General features: G+C 40.2%; 2 protein-coding genes across 2 annotated transcripts in view; both read right to left on the bottom strand.

Annotated features, from left to right (window-relative positions):
• mRpL4 (mitochondrial ribosomal protein L4) overlaps positions 1-2,163 on the bottom strand; it is a 61,482-nt gene extending 59,319 nt beyond the window's left edge. The window contains exon 1 of the mRNA XM_071663879.1: positions 2,024-2,163. Coding sequence (XP_071519980.1) covers positions 2,024-2,074 — 51 coding nt within the window. The 5' untranslated portion in view covers positions 2,075-2,163. The remainder of the gene's footprint in view (positions 1-2,023) is intronic.
• An 11,412-nt stretch (positions 2,164-13,575) lies between these two features.
• LOC139749717 (uncharacterized) overlaps positions 13,576-25,135 on the bottom strand; it is a 70,440-nt gene continuing 58,880 nt past the window's right edge. The window contains exon 6 of the transcript XR_011713023.1: positions 13,576-17,863. The gene's annotated coding sequence lies outside the window, so the exon portion shown is untranslated. The remainder of the gene's footprint in view (positions 17,864-25,135) is intronic.

Raw genomic sequence — 25,135 nt, 5'->3', positions numbered from 1 at the left:
AACCACTTGTGACAAAATGGATGGAAGAATACTGGAGGGAAAGAAATGATGGAGGAATGCATGGAATAGTGTATGCAAGGGAGGCAAGTAATGACAGGGATAAGTGGAATCTCTATTGTCAAGGTCACCCCCTTGATGGGACTTCTCAAAAGGAATAGGCATCAGAGATATAGGTACATATATTGATGTGGGTAAATATGAAAGTGGATGGCAAGAGATGGGTTATCACTGGTGCTTATGTAACTGAGTTCACTTTGTTATGCTAGGTAAAGCAATAATGTAAGGGATACTATTTCACTAAGTAAGGCTGTCAATGTCTGGGGAAATGGGCCATCAATTATTGTAAAAGTAGGTAAAAACTAAAAGAAAAAATCAACAGAACCTACGAAAATCTCACCTGAGCCTCCACAGCACCTAAACTTTAACAGAAACATATCAGCACTGATGTGTTATGCTGTGACTACACAGTGGCTGCCTTTGGGAAGGGTAAAATCCGTTTGTCCACTTCCATTTTGTCTAAGAATGGCAACTACTCTCTTCGTGTCTACAGTACACTGCACATATTACACCTAGCATTTCTGACAAAAGCCTGCTACGCTCTGTCTACAGCACACTGTATATATTGCAACCAATTATTCTGACAGAAGACTAACGAAATTATACAAAAAAGGAGATTATATATCAAACAAGTTATATTTGCTTAGATTAGGCTGGTTAGGTTATGTCAAGGTAGGTTTAGGTATTTTATGTTATCATATGGTAAGTTTGATTAGGTTTGGGTAATGCAGGGTAGGTTAAATCAGTTGAAATTGAGAATAAACAGAATGAGAGGAAAAAAATGGGAGATTAGATGTTGATGCAATGAGACTTTGGAGTACACTTAATGGGAGTAAGCAAAGTGAAAAAACACCATTATAGGATGGGAGCTCATGCCATCTGGTGATACTCACTTGCAACTGACAAGATGCTTAATCATGGATTCTATGTACAAAGTTGAAAGCGATGAAGTTCTGGTAAAGTATGTTTAAGGGCACCACTGAAGCAACTTATGGACTTGGAAGAAATGTATATCAATGAACTTCTTATACTTAATTGATTTTAGACCAGGGGATCATGATTTGGAGGATTAGGTTTTATGCTATGATAATAGATACTATGGTTGGGGGCTATAATCTATAGAAAAATGTGGGGTAAAAGCACTGATACACATCTAAAGATCAGTAATATACATAAAGCTTACGTGATTTCCCCTAAAAACCTAATTTTACAATATTTTTGATGTCCCCTAAAAAAAGTAAGCCATGTAATTTGCATTCATACCCCAGATTTTATGTTCGCTTAGTTTGTGCAGAGTTCAGAGTGCTTACTTCTAACAACTCCACGTTACCAATGTAGCATAAGATATTTGATGACAACAGCTTTAGAATATTACATGAATAAAAATAGTTAATAAGGTTAGTCTTGACTCTACGAAAGGTTTTCATAGGTTCTATTGATCTATACTTGTATTCTATTGGTCTTATCCACATTTTACTTGATCATACCCCTTGGTTTTACCCACCTTTTACTTGATCATCCCTCTAGGTTTTACCCACATTTTACCTGATCACACCCATTGGTTTTATCCACATTCTACTTGATCATACCTCGGTTTTACCCACATTCTACTTGATCATACCCCTTGGTTTTACCCTCATTGTACTCGATCATACCCCATGGTTTTACCCACCTTTTATTTGATCATACCTCTAGGTTTTACCCACATTTTACTTGATCATACCCATTATCACTTCTTACAGGGAAAAACATAAATCATTCTCCACTAACATAAATCATTTTCATTAGGTGTAAGGTTCCATTTACATGCTTGTTATCCAAAGCCATAAGTTATTTCTGTGGTGCCTCTAAAATAACAGTAAGTCACTTCTACTGGCAAAGGCAGCGACTCATGGCGGTATCAGCAGTATATCCATGGATGCTCAAGTAACAAATCTATTATATGGAGAGTAAAGTAAATGCTCACCCGTATGACATTTCGAATACCAGTTGAAAATGACCTATATTGGAGTGCCATAATAACTTGCAGCAGTATATTTTGGTAGGTGTCTCAAGAGTTTGTTTTGATGCCCACGATACTATACACTTAGCGTTTCAGTTGCCAATTCTAATATATGAAATTCTTACGAATGCATCCAATTTTTCCGTCTTCTAATTTTCCCCACAAATTATATTAGAATTCTTACAAATTATTCAGCAGTGTATATTCATGTATTACATTATCAAACGAAAGTTTAATTGGTAAAATTACCTTTTCGGACATGTATCTTTTGCAATAGAAATGGAATCGTTCAAAAGACTTCAAAAACTATTGGTAATACAATTTCAACCAAACTAAAACTAACCTAACAAACCTAAACTGACAAAATTCGTTGGATGTCCGAAACGGTAATAACACCATCAGTTCCTTCTCTGGTTCTCCCTTTTTTTTTTTTTTTTGTTATCTAATGTTAAAGGATCTTTGGCATTAAAGTTCTTTAGCATCTCATCTGTTAATGGGAAGTTCACATATGTGTGTGATTGAAGTTTCGGTACATATCTAATTAATGGAATTGCCTCCACAGCTTGGATATTGAGGCGATTTCTCAGTCTGGTGTACACTATGTTCATCTGTAACAATATGCTTTCCAGAGAGGCACTGAAAAATGGGAGTGAATTGAGTGCTAAGGCTATTGAGGCTATATTTGAAGGCATCTGCCCAACCCATTTTTTTCTTTTCATTCACCTCTGCCCAAAATGATACTACATCCTTTAAGCATGACAGGCTACTGTTCCATACATATGATTGCCATTCATTCTCAAGTTCACCTATATCTTTGAAGGCTGACCGATACCTTGCAGTTACTGGTGAGATATCTTTATCGGACGTAGCAATGCTTGGATGAAACTGCTTTAACATTATCAGAATTTCAGTATTGTCTGGGAACCGTAACTGTAATTCTTTAATAAACTCTACAGCAAAATTCTCACAAAGCTCCTAGATGTGCATGATCTGAGCTCCGATTGGAGAGCAAAAACTGCTGTGTGAACTCACAACCAAACTGAATGGCACATACTGGCACAACATGATCAAAAACTTCAAGCTTGGGAGTTGCTTATTTACATGTTTTGATAGATGTCTGGGTTCTACAACTGTATGTACGATATTTCTGTACATGAGGAGATCTAGAGTTAGTTTTGTGACATCAGCCTTAACACTTGGAAAAGCTTTTACAAAGTCACATATTACTCCATGACAACCATACTCGATGTTAGGCAGGTCAAAACTGCCGCTGTGATTATGAACAGAAGACCTGACCCTTTCCATGGGAATTGCTGTTCTTACGAATTTAACCTCATTTCAACGACATGGAGAGAGGTCAGAACTTGCGGCATTAAATGGGACGTCTCCTATTCCCTTTGAGAATAGCTTATCCTCCCCGACCACCTTCATGACCAGCCCTTCCTGCCTCTTTACTTACCTGGGACATTAGTGCAAGAGGGCAATCAGGCACTGACTTGCTCAAGACAAGTGCATCACTCTGGTACCTGAGGTCTTAGCCATCTGACTCTAAACTCCAGACGCGCTTCGGCGTTTTCTCCATCAGTAGAGGGCCATAACGTAACATGACACGAAAAATATTTGTAAGATTTAGGTTGTTTTGGACAATTTTCCGGCTTTCTGAAGGCTGCCATGTAACGGTCGGGACTAGGGGCCCCTTTAGCGGCTGGGGCCTTATTTTTTGATCGTATTAGAGAAAATAAGAACATAAGAAGAGAGGACATCGCAAGAGGCCTATTAGCCCATGCTAGGCAGGTCCTGAGTCTGTCCTCCCTACAGTCAACCTCCTGAACCCATAAGCACACCCAACCTTCGTTTAAAGCTGCCTAAGGGCCTAGCTTTCCCCACTGTACTTGGCAGCTTGTTCCAAATATCTACTAACCTATTCCCGAACCAATATTTACCAACATCCAACCTATGTCTATTTTTTTTTCTAATCTAAATCCATTATTTCTTGTCCTATCCGGTGGAGCCATTCTAAGAACTTTATTCACGATGCCCTTCACCCATTTAAAAAACTTGTCAATATCCCCTCTAGCCCTCCTCCTCTTAAGTGAGCGTAAATTCAGTTTTCAACCTTCCTTCATAAGTGAGGTTTCTAATTCCAGAGATCATTTTTGTCATTCGCCTTTGTACTCTCTAAATAATCTATATCAACTGCATAGTATGGAGCCCAAAACTGTACCGCATAATCCAAATGTGGTCTCACCAACGCTAGATAAAGTTGCAATAATACTTTAGAAGTTTTATTGCTGACAGTCCTATTAATGAACCCCAACATCCTATTAGTCTTATTAGACACTTTGATACACTGTCACAGCAGCTTAAGATCCTTGTTCACCAGTATTCCTAAATCTCTTCCGCATTCTGTTTTGCCGATAGTAATATTGTCCAGTTTGAAATCAGTTTTCCTGTCTTTACCGCAATAAGTGTTGTGGATTTATCTATGTTGAATTACAGTTTCCATGTATTTTCCTTTCTGATAATCTATTTAAGACCCTCCGTAAATTCACTGAGTTTTCATTTGAGTAATTTACGGCACCTATTTTTGCACCATTCCCGTATCAAAATCGTTAATTTATGTAACGGACAAGAGTGGTCCCAAGACTGACCCTGAGGAACACCACTGGCAACATTGCCCCTGTCCGATGTAACTCAGTTGATGCGTACCCTCTGTTTTGTGTCAGTGCCACGTCCTAACTCTATTAAATACACAGCTCCCGTTGCCGTGCGCAACTATTTTTCTAAGCAGACGCTCATAAGGTACTCTGTCAAAAGCCTCACTAAAGTCATAGTATACAATATCATAACTCTTACACCCTGATCAACAGTTTCGATTACTTTATTAAAGAAAGTTACTGAGACATGACAACTTTTGTAAACCCACTTTGTGAATCCCTGATGAGATTATGATTCTCCAAGTGTTCCCGTATTTTGTCTGCTATAACTGATTCGAAAAATTTCCACACAATAGATTTCAAGCTGATAGGATAATAATCAGAGGCAATGGATCTATCCCCTTTCTTAAAGATGGGAACGACATCTGCTGTCCTTTGCTTAAGAACTTAAGCCTGATTCTAGAGACTGTTTAAACATTTAAAAGCGGAACACAATTCGCTCTTCCATTCTTTCAAGACCTTTGCATAAATAAAATCTGCCCCGGGGCTCTTGTTTACTTTTAATTGTTCTATTTATTTCAAAATATCAAAATCATTTATTTCTATGCCGCATAGCTTCCCGCTTTTGTTCCTCCTGTAAATTTGCTCTGAAATCGGAATGTTTGTATTCTGCGTTAATACTGATATGAGGTGATTGTTTAAAACTTCACACATTTCAATCTCACTATCAACTAATGTGCCAGAATGCGATTTGATAAGTGCAATTTTCTCCCTAACCATCGTTCTGTACATTAGAGAAAATCTAGTGTTTTTCTTTTTTTTTTTTTTGCTTCGTTAGCTATTTTAATTTCGTAATGTCTTTTAGCCTTCATTGTCTCTGATTTTACCATTCTCTTAATTTGCGTTAGTTGACCAGTAAACTAAGTTTCCCCCCGTTTTACCTTGTACAAGCCCTTCTGCCCAATAAGGAGTTTTATTCTCCTATTTAGACATTTTGTTAGTCCAATATTACCTGCGTAAGAATACTTAATTCTTGTCCCTTTTTCATTTTTACCTGGAACGTATAGGAAGGGCCGGCAATGCCTACGGCAGTCATTCTGTCCTTTACACAGCGTTTTTCAAACTCTTGGTCGCGACCCAATTGTGGGTCGCAAAGATGCTCCTTAGGGTCGTGGGATGGTTTGAAAAAAATAATGAAAATAAGAAAATAAGCAGTGAAAATATATTTACATCACAATTTTGGAATATAAAGCGTCATTGAGACAGGAACAGGAAAATAGTTGTGAATAATAAAGCATCGATAAATGTATGAAAACTGGAAATCCTCCTCTCCAGTTTTGACTTTTCCAAAAGAAGGAACAGAGAAGGGGGCCAAGTGAGGATTTTTCCTCTCAGGCTCAGTTCTCTGTTCTTAGCGCTACCTCGCTGACACGGTGAATGGCGAAAATTTATGATTTTATATATATATATATATATATATATATATATATATATATATATATATATATATATATATATATATATATATATATATACCGCGTTTGCGAGGTAGCGCAAGGAAACAGACGAAAGAAATGGCCCAACCCACCCCCATACACATGTATATACATACGTCCACACACGCAAATATACATACCTACACAGCTTTCCGTGGTTTACCCCAGACGCTTCACATGCCCTGATTCAATCCACTGACAGCACGTCAACCCCGGTATACCACATCGATCCAATTCACTCTATTCCTTGCCCTCCTTTCACCCTCCTGCATGTTCAGGCCCCGATCACACAAAATCTTTTTCACTCCATCTTTCCACCTCCAATTTGTTCTCCCACTTCTCCTCGTTCCCTCCACCTCCGACACATATATCCTCTTGGCCAATCTTTCCTCACTTATTCTCTCCATGTGCCCAAACCATTTCAAAACACCCTCTTCTGCTCTCTCAACCACGCTCTTTTTATTTCCACACATCTCTCTTACCCTTACATTACTTACTCGATCAAACCACCTAACGCCACACATTGTCCTCAAACATCTCATTTCCAGCACATCCACCCTCCTGCGCACAACTCTATCCATAGCCCACGCCTCGCAACCATACAACATTGTTGGAACCACTATTCCTTCAAACATACCCATTTTTGCTTTCCGAGATAATGTTCTCGACTTCCACACATTCTTCAAGGCTCCCAGAATTGTCGCCCCCTCCCCCACCCTATGATTCACTTCCGCTTCCATGGTTCCATCCGCTGCCAGATCCACTCCCAGATATCTAAAACACTTTACTTCCTCCAGTTTTTCTCCATTCAAACTTACCTCCCAAATGCCTTGACCCTCAACCCTACTGTACCTAATAACCTTGCTCTTATTCACATTTACTCTTAACTTTCTTCTTTCACACACTTTATCAAAGTCAGTCACCAGCTTCTGCAGTTTCTCACATGAATCAGCCACCAGCGCTGTATCATCAGCGAACAACAACTGACTCACTTCCCAAGCTCTCTCATTCACAACAGACTTCATACTTGCCCCTCTTTCCAAAACTCTTGCATTTACCTCCCTAACAACCCCATCCATAAACAAATTAAACAAACATGGAGACATCACACACCCATGCCGCAAACCTACATTCACTGAGAACCAATCACTTTCCTCTCTTCCTACACGTACACATGCCTTACATCCTCGATAAAAACTTTTCACTGCTTATATATATATATATATATATATATATATATATATATATATATATATATATATATATATATATATATATATATATATATATATATATATATATGGGGCCTTTGGTGTATTTTTCTAGCGCTACCTCACACACATGAGGGGGGAAGGGGTTGTTATTCCATGTGTGGCGAGGTGGCGATGGGAACAAATAAAGGCAGACAGTATGAATTATGTACATGTGTATATATGTATATGTCTGTGTGTGTATATATATGTGTACATTGAGATGTATAGGTATGTATATTTGCGTGTGTGGACGTGTACGTATATACGTGTGTATATGGGCGGGTTGGGCCATTCTTTCGTCTGTTTCCTTGCGCTACCTCGCTAACGCGGGAGACAGCGACAAAGCAAAATAAATAAATGAATAAATAAAAATATACACACACACATATATATATATATATATATATATATATATATATATATATATATATATATATATATATATATATATATATATATTTTTTCTTTTGCTTTGTCGCTGTCTCCCGCATTTGCGAGGTAGCGCAAGGAAACAGAAGAAATGGCCCAACCCACCCCCATACACATGTATATACACACACGTCCACACACGCAAATATACATACCTATACATCTCAATGTACACATATATATACACACACAGACACATACATATATACCCATGCACACAATTCACACTGTCTGCCTTTATTCATTCCCATCGCCACCTCGCCACACATGAAATACCATCCCCCTCCCCCTCTCATGTGCGCGAGGTAGCTCTAGGAAAAGATAACAAAAGCCCCATTCGTTCACACTCATTCTCCAGCTGTCATGCAATAATGCCCGAATCACAGCTCCCTTTCCACATCCAGGCCCCACACAACTTTCTATGGTTTACCCCAGACGCTTCACATGCCCTGATTCAATCCACTGACAGCACGTCAACCCCGGTATACCACATCGATCCAATTCACTCTATTCCTTGCCCGCCTTTCACCCTTCTGCATGTTCAGGCCCCGATCACTCAAAATCTTTTTCACTCCATCTTTCCACCTCCAATTTGGTCTCCCATTTCTCCTCGTTCCCTCCACCTCCGACATATATATCACCTTTGTCAATCTTTCCTCACTCATTCTCTCCATGTGCCCAAACCATTTCAAAACACCCTCTTCTGCTCTCTCAACCACGCTCTTTTTATTTCCACACATCTCTCTTACCCTTACATTACTTACTCGATCAAACCACCTCACACCACACACTGTCCTCAAACATCTCATTTCCAGCACATCCACCCTCCTGCGCACAGCTCTATCCATAGCCCACGCCTCGCAACCATACAACATTGTTGGAACCACTATTCCTTCAAACATACCCATTTTTGCTTTCCGAGATAATGTTCTCGACTTCCACACATTCTTCAAGGCTCCCAGGATTTTCTCCCCCTCCCCCACCCTATGATTCACTTCCGCTTCCATGGTTCCATCCGCTTGCCAGATCCACTCCCAGATATCTAAAACACTTTACTTCCTCCAGTTCTTCTCTATTCAAACTTACCTCCCAAATGACTTGACCCTTAACCCTACTGTACCTAATAACCTTGCTCTTATTCACATTTACTCTTAACTTTCTTCTTTCACACATTTTACCAAACTCAGTCACCAGCTTCTGCAGTTTCTCACATGAATCAGCCACCAGCGCTGTATCATCAGCGAACAACAACTGACTCACTTCCCAAGCTCTCTCATCCACAACAGACTTCATACTTGCCCCTCTTTCCAAAACTCTTGCATTCACCTCCCTAACAACCCCATCCATAAACAAATTAAACAACCAAGGAGACATCACACACCCCTGCCGCAAACCTACTTTCACTGAGAACCAATCACTTTCCTCTCTTCCTACACGTACACATGCCTTACATCCTCGATAAAAACTTTTCACTGCTTCTGACAACTTGCCTCCCACACCATATATATATATATATATATATATATATATATATATATATATATATATATATCGGGGCCTGAACATGCAGGAGGGTGAAAGGAGGGCAAGAAATAGAGTGAATTGGAGTCATGTGGTATACAGGGGTTGACGTGCTGTCAGTGGATTGAAGCAAGGCATGTGGAGCGTCTGGGGTAAACCATGGAAAGCTGTGTAGGTATGTATATTTGCGTGTGTGGACGTGTGTATGTGCATGTGTATGGGGGGGGGGTTGGGCCATTTCTTTCGTCTGTTTCCTTGCGCTACCTCGCAAACGCGGGAGACAGCGACAAAGTATAAAAAAAAAAAAAAAAAAAAATAGTTATTATATATATATATATATATATATATATATATATATATATATATATGTATATATATATATATATATATATATATATATATATATATATATATATATATATATATATATATATCTTTCTTTCTTTCTTTTAAACTATTCGCCATTTCCTGCGCTAGCGAGGTAGCGTTAACAACAGAGGACTGGGCCTTTGAGGGAACATCCTCACCTGGCCCCCTTCTCTGTTCCTTCTTTTGGAAAATAAAAAAAAAAAACGAGAGGGGAGGATTTCCGGCCCCCCCGCTCCCTCCCCTTTTAGTCGCCTTCTACGACACGCAGGGAATACGTGGGAAGTATTCTTTCTCCCCCATCCCCAGGGATATATATATATATATATATATATATATATATATATATATATATATATATATATATGGTTGTTTAATTTGTTTATGGATGGAGTTGTTAGGGAGGTGAATGCAAGAGTTTTGGAAAGAGGGGCAAGTATAAAGTCTGTTGGGGGTGAGAGAGCTTGGGAAGTGAGTCAGTTGTTGTTCGCTGATGATACAGCGCTGGTGGCTGATTCATGTGAGAAACTGCAGAAGCTGGTGACTGAGTTTGGTAAAGTGTGTGAAAGAAGAAAGTTAAGAGTAAATGTGAATAAGAGCAAGGTTATTAGGTACAGTAGGGTTGAGGGTCAAGTCAATTGGGAGGTGAGTTTGAATGGAGAAAAACTGGAGGAAGTGAAGTGTTTTAGATATCTGGGAGTGGATCTGGCAGCGGATGGAACCATGGAAGCGGAAGTGGATCATAGGGTGGGGGAGGGGGCGAAAATTCTGGGGGCCTTGAAGAATGTGTGGAAGTCGAGAACATTATCTCGGAAAGCAAAAATGGGTATGTTTGAAGGAATAGTGGTTCCAACAATGTTGTATGGCTGCGAGGCGTGGGCTATGGATAGAGTTGTGCGCAGGAGGATGGATGTGCTGGAAATGAGATGTTTGAGGACAATGTGTGGTGTGAGGTGGTTTGATCGAGTGAGTAACGTAAGGGTAAGAGAGATGTGTGGAAATGAAAAGAGCGTGGTTGAGAGAGCAGAAGAGGGTGTTTTGAAATGGTTTGGGCACATGGAGAGGATGAGTGAGGAAAGATTGACCAAGAGGATATATGTGTCGGAGGTGGAGGGAACAAGGAGAAGAGGGAGACCAAATTGGAGGTGGAAAGATGGAGTGAAAAAGATTTTGTGTGATCGGGGCCTGAACATGCAGGAGGGTGAAAGGAGGGCAAGGAATAGAGTGAATTGGAGCGATGTGGTATACCGGGGTTGACGTGCTGTCAGTGGATTGAATCAAGGCATGTGAAGCGTCTGGGGTAAGCCATGGAAAGCTGTGTAGGTATGTATATTTGAGTGTGTGGACGTATGTATATACATGTGTATGGGGGGGGTTGGGCCATTTCTTTCGTCTGTTTCCTTGCGCTACCTCGCAAACGCGGGAGACAGCGACAAAGTATAATAAATAAATGAAATATAATATATATATATATATATATATATATATATATATATATATATATATATATATATATATATATATATATATATATATATATATACATATATATATATATATATATATATATATATATATATATATATATATATATATATATATATATATATATATATATATATATATATATTGTTACGAACTCAACACTTATTCAGGCAAGGTCGCCAGTAACATATGTTATAAATACTACTGTTCCTTGTCTTGCAAGGACGTTATAGATTTGTCAAGTTGCGCAACTCAGGATAACGCAATGATAAAGTTATGGGATTGAATTAAAGACCAGCATTACATTAAATCTACTTATAATGAAAGAATTCAAGTGTACAAAGATAGGCACATAAATCAAGCATGAAACATAACGTTAACATTGAAAGTGAGTTTAACATTGAACATAAGGTAACATTCCAGATAAGATTTCAAGCCAGGAGTTCTCTTTCCTCTAAGGCAGTTCTTCGATAACATTACACTGATAATTATAACGGGCTTGCAGCACAACACTCGGGTAATGGGCTTATAGCACAGCAGGGCTTACAGGCTTACAACACAGCAGGACTTACAGCAGGGGGTGGACAACTTACCTCGCTGGGCTAGAAAGAGAGAGACTCAGCGGGTGTCATGGGTATATATTAAAGTAAAGACAAGCGTTCCCTGCTAGCTATACAACCTTACATTTTGATTGGCTATGGGACTCAGAAATATTCTGATTGGTTGGAGGAACCATCGCAGCACAAATGCGTAGATCATCCTCCCTCTTGTAAGCCCACAGGGATGACATGTCCAGTACGGTGGTGAAATTAATCCACCCGTCTCGGAGAAGGGTCGGGGTGCTCAAGGACAAATGACCATCTGGTTTCAAAATTAAATTAAAATTAAATTATTAAGCCTAATGCTTGGTGTGAACTGAAGCTCTGAGGACGTCTCAGAGGGAGGCCTTAATCCTCGTCCTGATAAGAAATAACAACATACACAAGGACACTCACACGTTATATACACGAACATGTGAGCACAAACACACGTGTGTACGTGTAGGAAGAGAGGAAAGTGATTGGTTCTCAGTGAATGTAGGTTTGCGGCAGGGGTGTGTGATGTCTCCATGGTTGTTTAATTTGTTTATGGATGGGGTTGTTAGGGAGGTGAATGCAAGAGTTTTGGAAAGAGGGGCAAGTATGAAGTCTGTTGTGGATGAGAGAGCTTGGGAAGTGAGTCAGTTGTTGTTCGCTGATGATACAGCGCTGGTGGCTGATTCATGTGAGAAACTGCAGAAGCTGGTGACTGAGTTTGGTAAAGTGTGTGAAAGAAGAAAGTTAAGAGTAAATGTGAATAAGAGCAAGGTTATTAGGTACAGTAGGGTTGAGGGTCAAGTCAATTGGGAGGTGAGTTTGAATGGAGAAAAACTGGAGGAAGTGAAGTGTTTTAGATATCTGGGAGTGGATCTGGCAGCGGATGGAACCATGGAAGCGGAAGTGGATCATAGGGTGGGGGAGGGGGCGAAAATTCTGGGAGCCTTGAAGAATGTGTGGAAGTCGAGAACATTATCTCGGAAAGCAAAAATGGGTATGTTTGAAGGAATAGTGGTTCCAACAATGTTGTATGGCTGCAAGGCGTGGGCTATGGATAGAGTTGTGCGCAGGAGGATGGATGTGCTGGAAATGAGATGTTTGAGGACAATGTGTGGTGTGAGGTGGTTTGATCGAGTGAGTAACGTAAGGGTAAGAGAGATGTGTGGAAATAAAAAGAGCGTGGTTGAGAGAGCAGAAGAGGGTGTTTTGAAATGGTTTGGGCACATGGAGAGAATGAGTGAGGAAAGATTGACCAAGAGGATATATGTGTCGGAGGTGGAGGGAACGAGGAGAAGAGGGAGACCAAATTGGAGGTGGAAAGATGGAGTGAAAAAGATTTTGTGTGATCGGGGCCTGAACATGCAGGAGGGTGAAAGGAGGGCAAGGAATAGAGTGAATTGGAGCGATGTGGTATACCGGGGTTGACGTGCTGTCGGTGGATGGAATCAAGGCATGTGAAGCGTCTGGGGTAAACCATGGAAAGCTGTGTAGGTATGTGTATTTGCGTGTGTGGACGTATGTATATACATGTGTTTGGGGGTGGGTTGGGCCATTTCTTTCGTCTGTTTCCTTGCGCTACCTCGCAAACGCGGGAGACAGCGACAAAGCAAAAAAAAAAAAAAAAATATATATATATATATATATATATATATATATATACATATATATATATATATATATATATATATATATATATATATATATATATATATATATATATTCAGGTTTGAATTCAAGAGGGAGCGATGGCTCAACGCAAACAACCGCAGTATAAACATGAGTTTCTGAAATACGGCTTCACTGAGTTGAAAGGGAGATCAGGGAATGTCCGTCCTCAGTGTGTCCAGTCCTGCAAGTCTTCACCAACAAATCTGTGGTGAAAAACAAACTAAAACGTCACTTGCATTCAGTCCATCCAAACTTTGTTGAAAAGCCTCTAAGTTATTGGAAGGATAAGGATGAACAGGTTGGATTGATGCTCCTTTAGGGTTAGCTTTATCTTTGAAGTGGTACGGCGTACTGCAAGATGCAAAAAGCCACATAAACTTGGAGAGGAGCTGGTAAAACCAGTAGCAGTAGGTGTGGTGAGAACTATTTTGTGGAGCAAATTGCTAGGACGGTTGAATTGGTTCCACTTTTTAACAATATCAAACGTCGTAGTGATCTCATGTCTAGATATTTTGGATCAACTAATTGTGGCACTGAAACAAAACCAGGAAGATTTTCATTGCAGATACATGAATCTGTGGACATTGCTGGCGAACCCCAGCTCTTAGTTTTTGTGAGGTATGGAGATGACAGAATTCTAGAAGAATTTCTTTTCTGTAGTTCCTTGTCAACAATCACCACTGGAGGGGACTTCTTTATTATGGTGGACAATAGTTTCAAGAAATACCGCTTAAACTGGTAGAATTGTTTGGCTGTGTATACTGATAGAGTTTCATCTATGATGAGAAGTCATGTAGGTTTTGTCACTCGAATTTAAAGAGATTCATTGTTTCTCACATGGAGAAAACTTGGCCTCTCAACGTCTTCAGCCGGAACTCCATGTGGTTCTGAAAGATGTTATCAAAATTGTGAATTCTATCAAGGACAGAGCTTTGAACTCACGCATTTTCCATAAAATGTGTGAAGAGATGGGCGCAGATGTCTAGAGGGCGCATTCTTGGACTGGTTATAGAACTAAAAACTGAAATAAAAGTTTTTCTCCAAGAGGAGCATAAGCTGGCCGACTGTTTTAAAGGTCGTGTTTGGTTGGCAAAGCTAGCTTATCTAGGCTATACCTTCAGGCACATGAATGAATTGAACTCAGACATGCAAGGCCGAAATCAAACTAAGATGGACATTAGCGCAAAATTTGCTCATTCAAGATGAAACTTGCACTTTGGAGAGAAAGATTAGCCAGAGAAAACACGGCTGTTTTTACAGAACTGAGTGCACTGCCGGAAAATTCGTTAGAAATAGCCCTTCTTGACGTTAAAGTCGTTTTTCAAGATCATTTGAAGAAACCTCAGGAGGAAATGGACAGATATTTACCAGAAAATGTCGACCTATGTCAACATAGCTGGGTTAGGAAAGTGTTCGGTGTAAAGGTCAGTGAAGTTGGAGAAGGTATCCCTGGTTGTTAAGAACTTGTAGATCTGCAGGAAAATCAAGTGCAGAAGCAACGCTTTGAAAGTCTCTTGTACTCTGAATTCTGGGCTCAACTCAAGGATAGGCCTGTTCCGACTCGTGAGGCTGAAAAGGCTTTTCTCCCTTTTTCTACCATATACCTCTGTGAGCAAGGATTTTCAGCCGAATCTGGAAGAACTCGCCAATAAAATGAAGGAACATTGCGGTAGCAACTGATATACTGCTTTCTTTCTGTTAATTTTTTTTTGCAATGAAGTCCATTTGAAGAAAGAAATGATCCAATTCCTATTATTTGTGTGATCATAGAAAAGTTTCATCACTGTAACCATAGATTTTGTTTACTAAATTTATAAGCAAAGAATCAATAGTCAGAAGGGCTCACTCATGAAGCAGCGTCATTGTGGCCACTCAAAAGTTTGCTTTTTTGCTTGCCTAATTTTGCGTGAAGTTGTCTTTAATTTTCCTCGATCAACATAAGAAATATCGAAATTTATTGATTATTGAATTAAAGTAAAATTCAGTAACATTTATTGAATGAAACTAAACGGAGAAACACTGAAACTATGTTTCCACCCTATGGTTCGCCAGGCCGAAAAAAATTCTGTTCAGGGTCACGTCCAAAAAAGTTTGGGAAACTGCTTTAACGCTATACCTAGTGACCTGACGTTTCATCTTTCTGACTTTTTTTTTTGTGGTACCTTATCTTCGGCAGGACTTGCATGGGACATCGCTTCCGCCCAATACTAGCAGTATCTGTAACAACAAGAAGCATACATCCACGGTACTCCTGCAATCCAGGCACAAACCAGTAGCCGCCGAACATCCCAAGAGCCTCCAGCACACCAAGCACAAGCCAGCACTTGCCTCATTTTCCAGGAACCTCTTGCAATCCAAACACACTTCAGGGGCCGCGATAAGTGCCACACCCACCTACTAAAGGAGCTCCACGTAGACTCGGCACCACGCTCTTGTCCCACGAGTTGCTGATTCATTAAGCATCCACACCAGAGTCACAGGTCCCCTGCAAAACCTATCTCGCATTACTCAACATACCTCACTTTACATCTCCTTCAAGATAATCCTACATCTCCAGCAGCTCATTGCTCCTGAGCTATTTCACTGTATGTACCTCAATCAATAAAGCACTTTTTTGTTGTGTTTATGTCTATTCATTGCACTCCAGTAAATCAGTAAGATCACCCGCTAAAAGCTTATTCAATTTAACCACTTCCTTTAGCAATTTTCGGGCATACAGCTTGTTCTGCGGGTCATTATAAGTTTCACATAGTAGTTTAGCTGTATGACACGGTTTAGTTGATGCAACCATTTGTGAAGCCATGGTGCATTTCTCTGATCAATTATTGCATTCGTGGCCTCCAAACGTGCTATTTATCGAGTAGCTGCTACTGTTGGAACTTTCACTGGTTTACTGTTTACGAAAAAATGTATATTTCACGATAATGTAATGAGGGAAGACTGACCTCAAACGAGAATAACATCAACTGCACAGTAAAGAGGGCTCACCTCACCTCACTTACAGAGAAAATCTAAAACAAATGAAGTCCTGCAAAGGTCACTGAAACAACAACATAATCTACTTAATCATTTACAGAAGACGTATTACAAGAATATTCTCTACCAACATAGAATAATAAACAAAGGTCAATTTACTTTCATAATAACTAAATGAAACCTTATTCATGACTATCACACAATGCCCACTAACTTTCTTAATTTTGTTACAGCATAGATTAATGTGGCCAAACCTTCCTATGCCTTCTTTCTTAAACTTCTACATACAGTGACCCTTAACACCAGCACCATTTTGTCACATTCAAAGCCCTGCTTCAAATCTAACTCCACGACTAATAACATACTAATCTGCCTCGCCACCAGGGTCAACCACTTTTGAAACAGCCCTTCTTTTTTCCATTTTCATAATTCTCTCCATATTTCATTTAGGGCTCTGCCTTGATGTATTCGTATTTATTCAATTTATCATACATTGTCGCTGTCTCCCGCGTTAGCGAGGTAGCGCAAGGAAACAGACGAAAGAATGGCCCAACCCACCCACATACACATGTATATACATACACGTCCACACATACATACATACCTATATATTTCAACGTATACGTATACATACATACACAGACATATACATATATACACATGTACATAATTCATACTTACTACCTTTATTCATTCCCATCGCCACCCCGCCACACATGAAATGACAACCCCCTTCCCCGGCACGCGCGTGAGGTAGCGCTAGGAATAAACAACAAAGGCCACATTCGCACACATCCAGTCTCTGGCTGTCATGTATAATGCACCGAAACCACAGTTCCCTTTCCACATCCAAGCCCCACAGAACTTTCCATGGTTTACCCCAGACGCTTCACATGCCCTGGTTCAATCCATTGACAGCACGTCGACCCCGGTATACCACATCACTCCAATTCACTCTATTCCTTGCACGCCTTTCACCCTCCTGCATGTTTAGGCCCCAATCGCTTAAAATCTTTTTCACTCCATCCTTCCACCTCCAATTTGGTCTCTCACTTCTCGTTCCTCCACCTGTGACACATATATCCTCTTTGTCAAACTTTCCTTACTCATTCTCTCCATGTCACTAAACCATTTCAATACACCCTCTTCTGCTCTCTCAACCACACTCTAGCTACAGCTTGGAATATTCTGTGTCATTCCACAGAACTGGGTAGATCTCACCTGGCACATCTCTTCTCCCTATAGGTTCCCTTGGCCTCATTACGTCCGTCAATGGTACAACGTAGCAGGCCAGAACCTGCAGTGCAACTCTGGTTGTTGCAGGTACTCTTACAGCCTGCGTCTCTCCGCCGACGGCGACACGCCCACACTCGGATTCCTGTCAAAAATCCACAATATCCTAACAACTGTCTATGACTCTTTATTATACCATATACAATGTTGTTCCACAACTCAGCCACATACCTGCTTCGATAAGGGCAAAGTTTCCACCATTTGTAAAAGATGCACTTATATCACAGATGTCATGCGCGTTCACCCCCAGGTTACCAACCTGGCGGACGGGCTGAGGGCAATTATGCAGCAGGCCTTCCAACCTCAAGCAGGTAACTTCCTTTATCTCAATAAGAATGCATTCTTTTACGACGTTTTGCCTTTGAGAACCAGTTGTGTGTCTTTTCAACGATGAATGTCTGAGATGTTGGCAAAATTTTAGATCTGCTGCCAGCTAGGTGCAAGGAATGGCAGAAGTACCTAAACAAAATTATGGCTGGGCTATTTTTCGGCAGAATTGCATGGAAGTGGTTATAACCTATCATTGTTTTCTCCGTCAGTCCACTGACGGAACATAGTTCCACATAGTTCCAATTTACTCTATCCTGGCGCAACTTTCACCCTCCTACATGTTCAGGAATCGATCGTTTAAAATCTTTTTCACTCCATCCTTCCACCTCCAATTTGTTCTCCCGCTTCTCCTTGTTCCCTCCATAATGTCTTAGTGCTTATTCAACAATTGGTTGAGTTTTAAGTTGAAGGTCTTTAATCAGCACCAGGACATTCTGAAGTCAGTAATGATGGTTAATCCCTCTCTTCCATATATATATATATATATATATATATATATATATATATATATATATATATATATATATATATATATATATATATATATATATATATGTGGTCTCTCTAAAACTCACAAAGACGGATGTCCCCTCAGACCAATTATCTCTGTTAATTCCTCTGGTTATAAATAACTCAAATGGTTAGCAAAACCCCTTAGCAGTGTTCAACGAAAAACTCTCTATCGCATGTTATCAATAGCTTAGATTTTGTAAACGGAGCTAGGAACATTCATTTGCCTGATCATAAGCTCATTATTCTTGATGTGAATTCCCTTTTGACTGAAATCCACATTGATGAAACAACGACATACTTAAGGAGGAATTTGCCTGATCTCAGTCTTGCCTCGTCTCTGCGAATAAAAACTTTTATTAACTTAGTAGAGCTTTGTGTTTCCAGTAATGTTTTTCAAGATGAAGGAAATCTATATAGACAGAAATTTGGTCTTTCCCTGGGAATCCCCTTAGTCCTATCCTCAGTAACTTATTTATGGAATACTTTGAGATTGAAATTTCAACTTCAATCAATAATCATCAAAAAGTGTGGTTTAGATACGTTGATGATGGGTGATGTTTTCTTCAATGAATTAAATAACATCCACCCCACCATCAAATTTAAGATTGAACTGGAAAAACAATACAAACTGCTATTTCTTGAAGTGTTAATAACTAGAGAACCTAATCATTTGTCCTTTAAGATCTAAAGGAAGCCTACCAACTCTCCTTGTTCCCTCTATGTCTGACACACATATCGTCTTTGTCAACCTTTCCTCGCTCATTCTCTCCATATGTCCAAACCATTTCAACACACCTTCTTCTGCACTCGCAACCGCACTCATTTTATTACCACACATTTCTCTTACTCTTTCATTACTTATTCGATCAAACCACATATTGTCCTTAAACATCTCATTTCCAACACATCCACCCTCCGCAAAACCCTGTTTATAGCCCAGTCCTCGCAACCGTATAACATTGTTGGAACTGCTATTCCTTCAAACATACTCATTTTTGCTCTCAGAGATAACGTTCTCTCTTTTCACACATTCTGCATTCCTCCCAGAACCTTCGTCCCCTCCCCCACCCTATGACTCACTTCCGCTTCCATGGTTCCATTCGTGGCCAAGTCCGCTCCCAGATGTTTAGAATGGTTCACATCCTCCAATTTTTCTTCATTCAAACTTTCATCCCAATTAACCTGTCTCTCAATCCTGCCTAACCCAGTAACAGCTTTTATTCACATTCACTCTTAACTTCCTCCCTGCACACACTCTTTCAATTCAGTTCTGTCTTGGAATACCTACAGATCCTAATCAATTTCTATATTATCTTCCTCTTACTCTTTTTATAGTTATACCTGAGATGGCCTTTGATTAGGGCTCGTTTTTGTCCATTCCTTGTCGTCACTATAAGTGGAAAGAAAAAAGGATGGATAATGACATTCTGGTTAATTAGGCCCGGCCTTTGGTGATCCAAAAGGCATACAACAGTTTCCATTTAACTACTAGTGTTAAAAGGCAATTTGAAACGCATGCACGGAAGCATGAATTTATTTCTATTGATCACTTTGAGGTATTCACAGGAAATTTATTGTTGTATGTTTATAACTGTACTATCTAATCTCACACAAATTCTATACTTATACGTAGGAGCCTTGAAATGTAAATTCTACTCCAAATCAAATCTTAAAAATGAGTATGATGTCTACATTGTGTGGTAGAGCTGACAACGATTCGTCAAAATGATATAAATTTTCACATTATAAATGTATTGTTTGAAATATATATATATATATATATATATATATATATATATATATATATATATATATATATATATATATATATATATATATATTCTTTCAAATTATTTGCCATTTCCCGCATTAGCAAGGTAGAGTTACGAACAGAGGACTGGGCCTCTGAGGGAATATCCTCACCTGGCCCCCTTTTCTGTTCCTTCTTTTGGAAAAATGAAAAAAAAAAAGGGGGGGGGGGGGAGGATTTCCAGCCCCCCCGCTCCCTCCCCTTTTAGTCGCCTTCTACGACACGCAGGGAATACGTGGGAAGTATTCTTTCTCCCCTATCCCCAGCGATATATATATATATATATATATATATATATATATATATATATATATATATATATATATATATATATATATATATATATATGTACTGTATGGGAGGCTATTGATTGAGAGGGTGAAGGCATGTACAGAACATCAGATTGGGGAAAATCAGTGTGGTTTCAGAAGTGGTAGAGGATCAGGTGTTTGCGTTGAAGATTTTTGTGAGAAATACTGAGAAAAACAGATTGATATGTAGCATTTATGGACCTGGAGAAGGCACTGATAGAGAAGGGTTGATAGAGATGCTTTGTGAAAGGTCTTAAGAGTATATGGTGTGGGAGGTAAGTTGCTAGAAGCAGTGAAAAGTTACTACAGAGAATGTATGGCATGAGTAAGTGTAGGAAGAGAAGATAGTGATTGGTACCCAGTGAAGGTCGGTCAGCGGCACGGGTTTGTGATTTCCCCACGATTGTTTAATTTGTTAATGGATGGGGTGGTAAGGTAGGTAATTGCAAGAATTTTGGAGAGAGGGGCGAGCATGCAGTCTGTTGGGTATGAGAGGGCCTGGGAAGTGAGTCAATGTTGTCCGCCAGTGATACAACTCCGGTGGCTGATTCGAGTGAGAAACTGCAGAAGTTGGTAACTAACTTTGGAAAAAGTGTGAAGGAGAAAGTTGAGAGTAAATGTGAATAAGAGCAAGGTTATTAGCTTTACTAGGGTCGAGGGACAAAGTAATTGGGATGTAAGTCTCAGGGTGGGGGAGGGGGCGAAGGTTCTGGGAACGATGAAGAATGTGCGGTGGGCATGTTTAAAGGAATAGTGGTTCAAACAATATCATATGGTTGTGAGGCATGGGATATAGATAAGGTTGTGCGGAGGAGGGTTGATGTGACGAAGAGGATATAAGTGTCATAGGTGGAGGGAACAAGGAGAAGCAAGAGACCAAAATGGAGGTGGAAGGATGGAATGAAAAAGATTTTGAGCGATCGGGGTCTGAACATACAGGAGGCTGAAAGGCGTGCAAGGAATAGAGTGAATCAGGTTATGTTAAACGTCTGGGGCAAACCATGGAAAGGTCTGTGGGGCGTGGATGTGGATAGGGAGCTGTGGTTTCGGTGCATTACACATGACAGCTAGAGACTGAGTGTGAACGAATGTGGCCTTTTTTTTGTCTGTTTTCCTGGTACTACCTCGCTGAAGCAGGGGGAAGCGATGCTATTATGTATGGAGCGGGGTAACGCCAGAAATGCATGAAGGCAAGCAAGTATGAATATGAGCATGTGTATGTATGTCTGTGTATGTGTAGGTATATGTACGTATATGTTGATATGTATACGTAGGTATATGTGCTTGTATGGGCGTTTATGAACATATATGTGTATAGGAGTGGATGGGCTATTCTTCGTCTGTTTCCCGGCGCTACCTCGCTGACGCGGGAGACAGCGATCAAGCATAATAATAAAATAATCATATATATATATATATATATATATATATATATTTTTTTTTTTTTTTTTTTTTTTTTTTTATACTTTGTCGCTGTCTCCCGCGTTTGCGAGGTAGCGCAAGGAAACAGACGAAATAAATGGCCCAACCCCCCCCCCCCCCATACACATGTACATACACACGTCCACACACGCAAATATACATACCTACACAGCTTTCCATGGTTTACCCCAGACGCTTCACATGCCTTGATTCAATCCACTGACAGCACGTCAAACCCTGTATACCACATCGCTCCAATTCACTCTATTCCTTGCCCTCCTTTCACCCTCCTGCATGTTCAGGCCCCGATCACACAAAATCTTTTTCACTCCATCTTTCCACCTCCAATTTGGTCTCCCTCTTCTCCTCGTTCCCTCCACCTCCGACACATATATCCTCTTGGTCAATCTTTCCTCACTCATTCTCTCCATGTGCCCAAACCATTTCAAAACACCCTCTTCTGCTCTCTCAACCACGCTCTTTTTATTTCCACACATCTCTCTTATATATACACATATATATATATATATATATATATATATATATATATATATATATATATATATATATATATATATGGTGTGGGAGGCAAGTTGTTAGAAGCAGTGAAAAGTTTTTATCGAGGATGTAAGGCATGTGTACGTGTAGGAAGAGAGGAAAGTGATTGGTTCTCAGTGAATGTAGGTTTGCAGCAAGGGTGTGTGATGTCTCCATGGTTGTTTAATTTGTTTATGGATGGGGTTGTTAGGGAGGTGAATGCAAGAGTTTTGGAAAGAGGGGCAAGTATGAAGTCTGTTGGGGATGAGAGAACTTGGGAAGTGAGTCAGTTGTTGTTCGCTGATGATACAGCGCTGGTGGCTGATTCATGTGAGAAACTGCAGAAGCTGGTGACTGAGTTTGGTAAAGTGTGTGAAAGAAGAAAGTTAAGAGTAAATGTGAATAAGAGCAAGGTTATTAGGTACAGTAGGGTTGAGGGTCAAGTCAATTGGGAGGTGAGTTTGAATGGAGAAAAACTGGAGGAAGTGAAGTGTTTTAGATATCTGGGAGTGGATCTGGCAGCGGATGGAACCATGGAAGCGGAAGTGGATCATAGGGTGGGGGAGGGGGCGAAAATTCTGGGAGCCTTGAAGAATGTGTGGAAGTCGAGAACATTATCTCGGAAAGCAAAAATGGGTATGTTTGAAGGAATAGTGGTTCCAACAATGTTGTATGGTTGCGAGGCGTGGGCTATGGATAGAGTTGTGCGCAGGAGGATGGATGTACTAGAAATGTTTGAGGACAATGTGTGGTGTGAGGTGGTTTGATCGAGTAAGTAACGTAAGGGTAAGAGAGATGTGTGGAAATAAAAAGAGCGTGGTTGAGAGAGCAGAAGAGGGTGTTTTGAAATGGTTTGGGCACATGGAGAGAATGAGTGAGGAAAGATTGACCAAGAGGATATATGTGTCGGAGGTGGAGGGAACGAGGAGAAGAGGGAGACCAAATTGGAGGTGGAAAGATGGAGTGAAAAAGATTTTGTGTGATCGGGGCCTGAACATGCAGGAGGGTGAAAGGAGGGCAAGGAATAGAGTGAATTGGAGCGATGTGGTATACCGGGGTTGACGTGCTGTCAGTGGATTGAATCGGGGCATGTGAAGCGTTTGGGGTAAACCATGGAAAGCTGTGTAGGTATGTATATTTGCGTGTGTGGACGTATGTATATACATGTGTATGGGGGTGGGTTGGGCCATTTCTTTCGTCTGTTTCCTTGCGCTACCTCGCAAACGCGGGAGACAGCGACAAAGCAAAAGCAAAAAAAAAAAAAAAAAAAAATATATATATATTTATATATATATATATATATATATATATATATATATATATATATATATATATATATATATGATCCCTGGGGATAGGGGATTAAGAATACTTCCCACGTATTCCCTGCGTGTCGTAGAAGGCGACTAAAAGGGGAGGGAGCGGGGGGCTGGAAATCCTCCCCTCTCGGTTTTTTTTTTCAATTTTCCAAAAGAAGGAACAGAGAATTGGGCTAGGTGAGGGTATTCCCTCAAAGGCCCAGTCCTCTGTTCTTAACGCTACCTCGCTAATGCGGGAAATGGCGAATAGTTTGAAAAAAAAAAAAAAAAAAAAAAAATATATATATATATATATATATATATATATATATATATATATATATATATATATTGTTAGGGACATGTGTTGTTAGCTGTGTGTTGGGTTGGGAGATAGAGAGAGCCCGTGGTGGCCAGGGGTCAGTGGGCACCTGGGCCTGTCATTTTTTTCCCCTCCCCTTTGGCGCTCAACGGGTCTTGGGTCAGCCAGGTCATGCTTGGGAAAACTATCATGTCAACATTTCACCGGCGAGATGAAGGCGTGCCCTAGGCGATCCCAGCCAATTACGACAGGCACTGTATGGCCACTCCCCTCCAATCACAGTCGAGATGGGGCAGGTCTGGGCGGAGGTAGCCAATCATGACCGACTCTGTATACGCCCTCGCCACCCTTTAACAAATACCCCTGACGGCCGCTTGGTTGTCATTCCTTTTTAAGCCATCACGTGCCCAGCAGGGTATGTGATTTCCTTTTGTCTCAATCTCGTAGCTACTACGATTGTACTAAGGATTACTGCACTACACTACCTACACTCAACGGTGTTATACTATGTTATTTCGGGCTCGAGTGTAACATTGCATTGTAACTTGTCTTAGAGAATTCGCCCACCGATAAACTGCATTTGTATCATGATTCTTTTAAGTCAAGTTTTTGTAAAGGACGAGATCTCTCGGTTTGAAAACTTACCTGGGCCGGTAAGTGTGAACGTAAATATTTGTGCCCGGGTAACGTTTCTTTTGTATTCTTCGTTTCTTGTAATATGAATATTTTCATTAATGGTGTTTAATTTCATTCCTTAATTTTAAAATAGTGTTGCGTAACAAGAAATTAGCAAACCTGCCACGATTTTCTTTAC

This window comes from Panulirus ornatus, chromosome 8 (genome assembly GCF_036320965.1).
Source record: "Panulirus ornatus isolate Po-2019 chromosome 8, ASM3632096v1, whole genome shotgun sequence".
NCBI classification, from domain to species: domain Eukaryota; kingdom Metazoa; phylum Arthropoda; class Malacostraca; order Decapoda; family Palinuridae; genus Panulirus; species Panulirus ornatus.
Note: the sequence above shows the minus strand (reverse complement) of the source record. Positions and strands in the feature narration are given on the sequence as shown.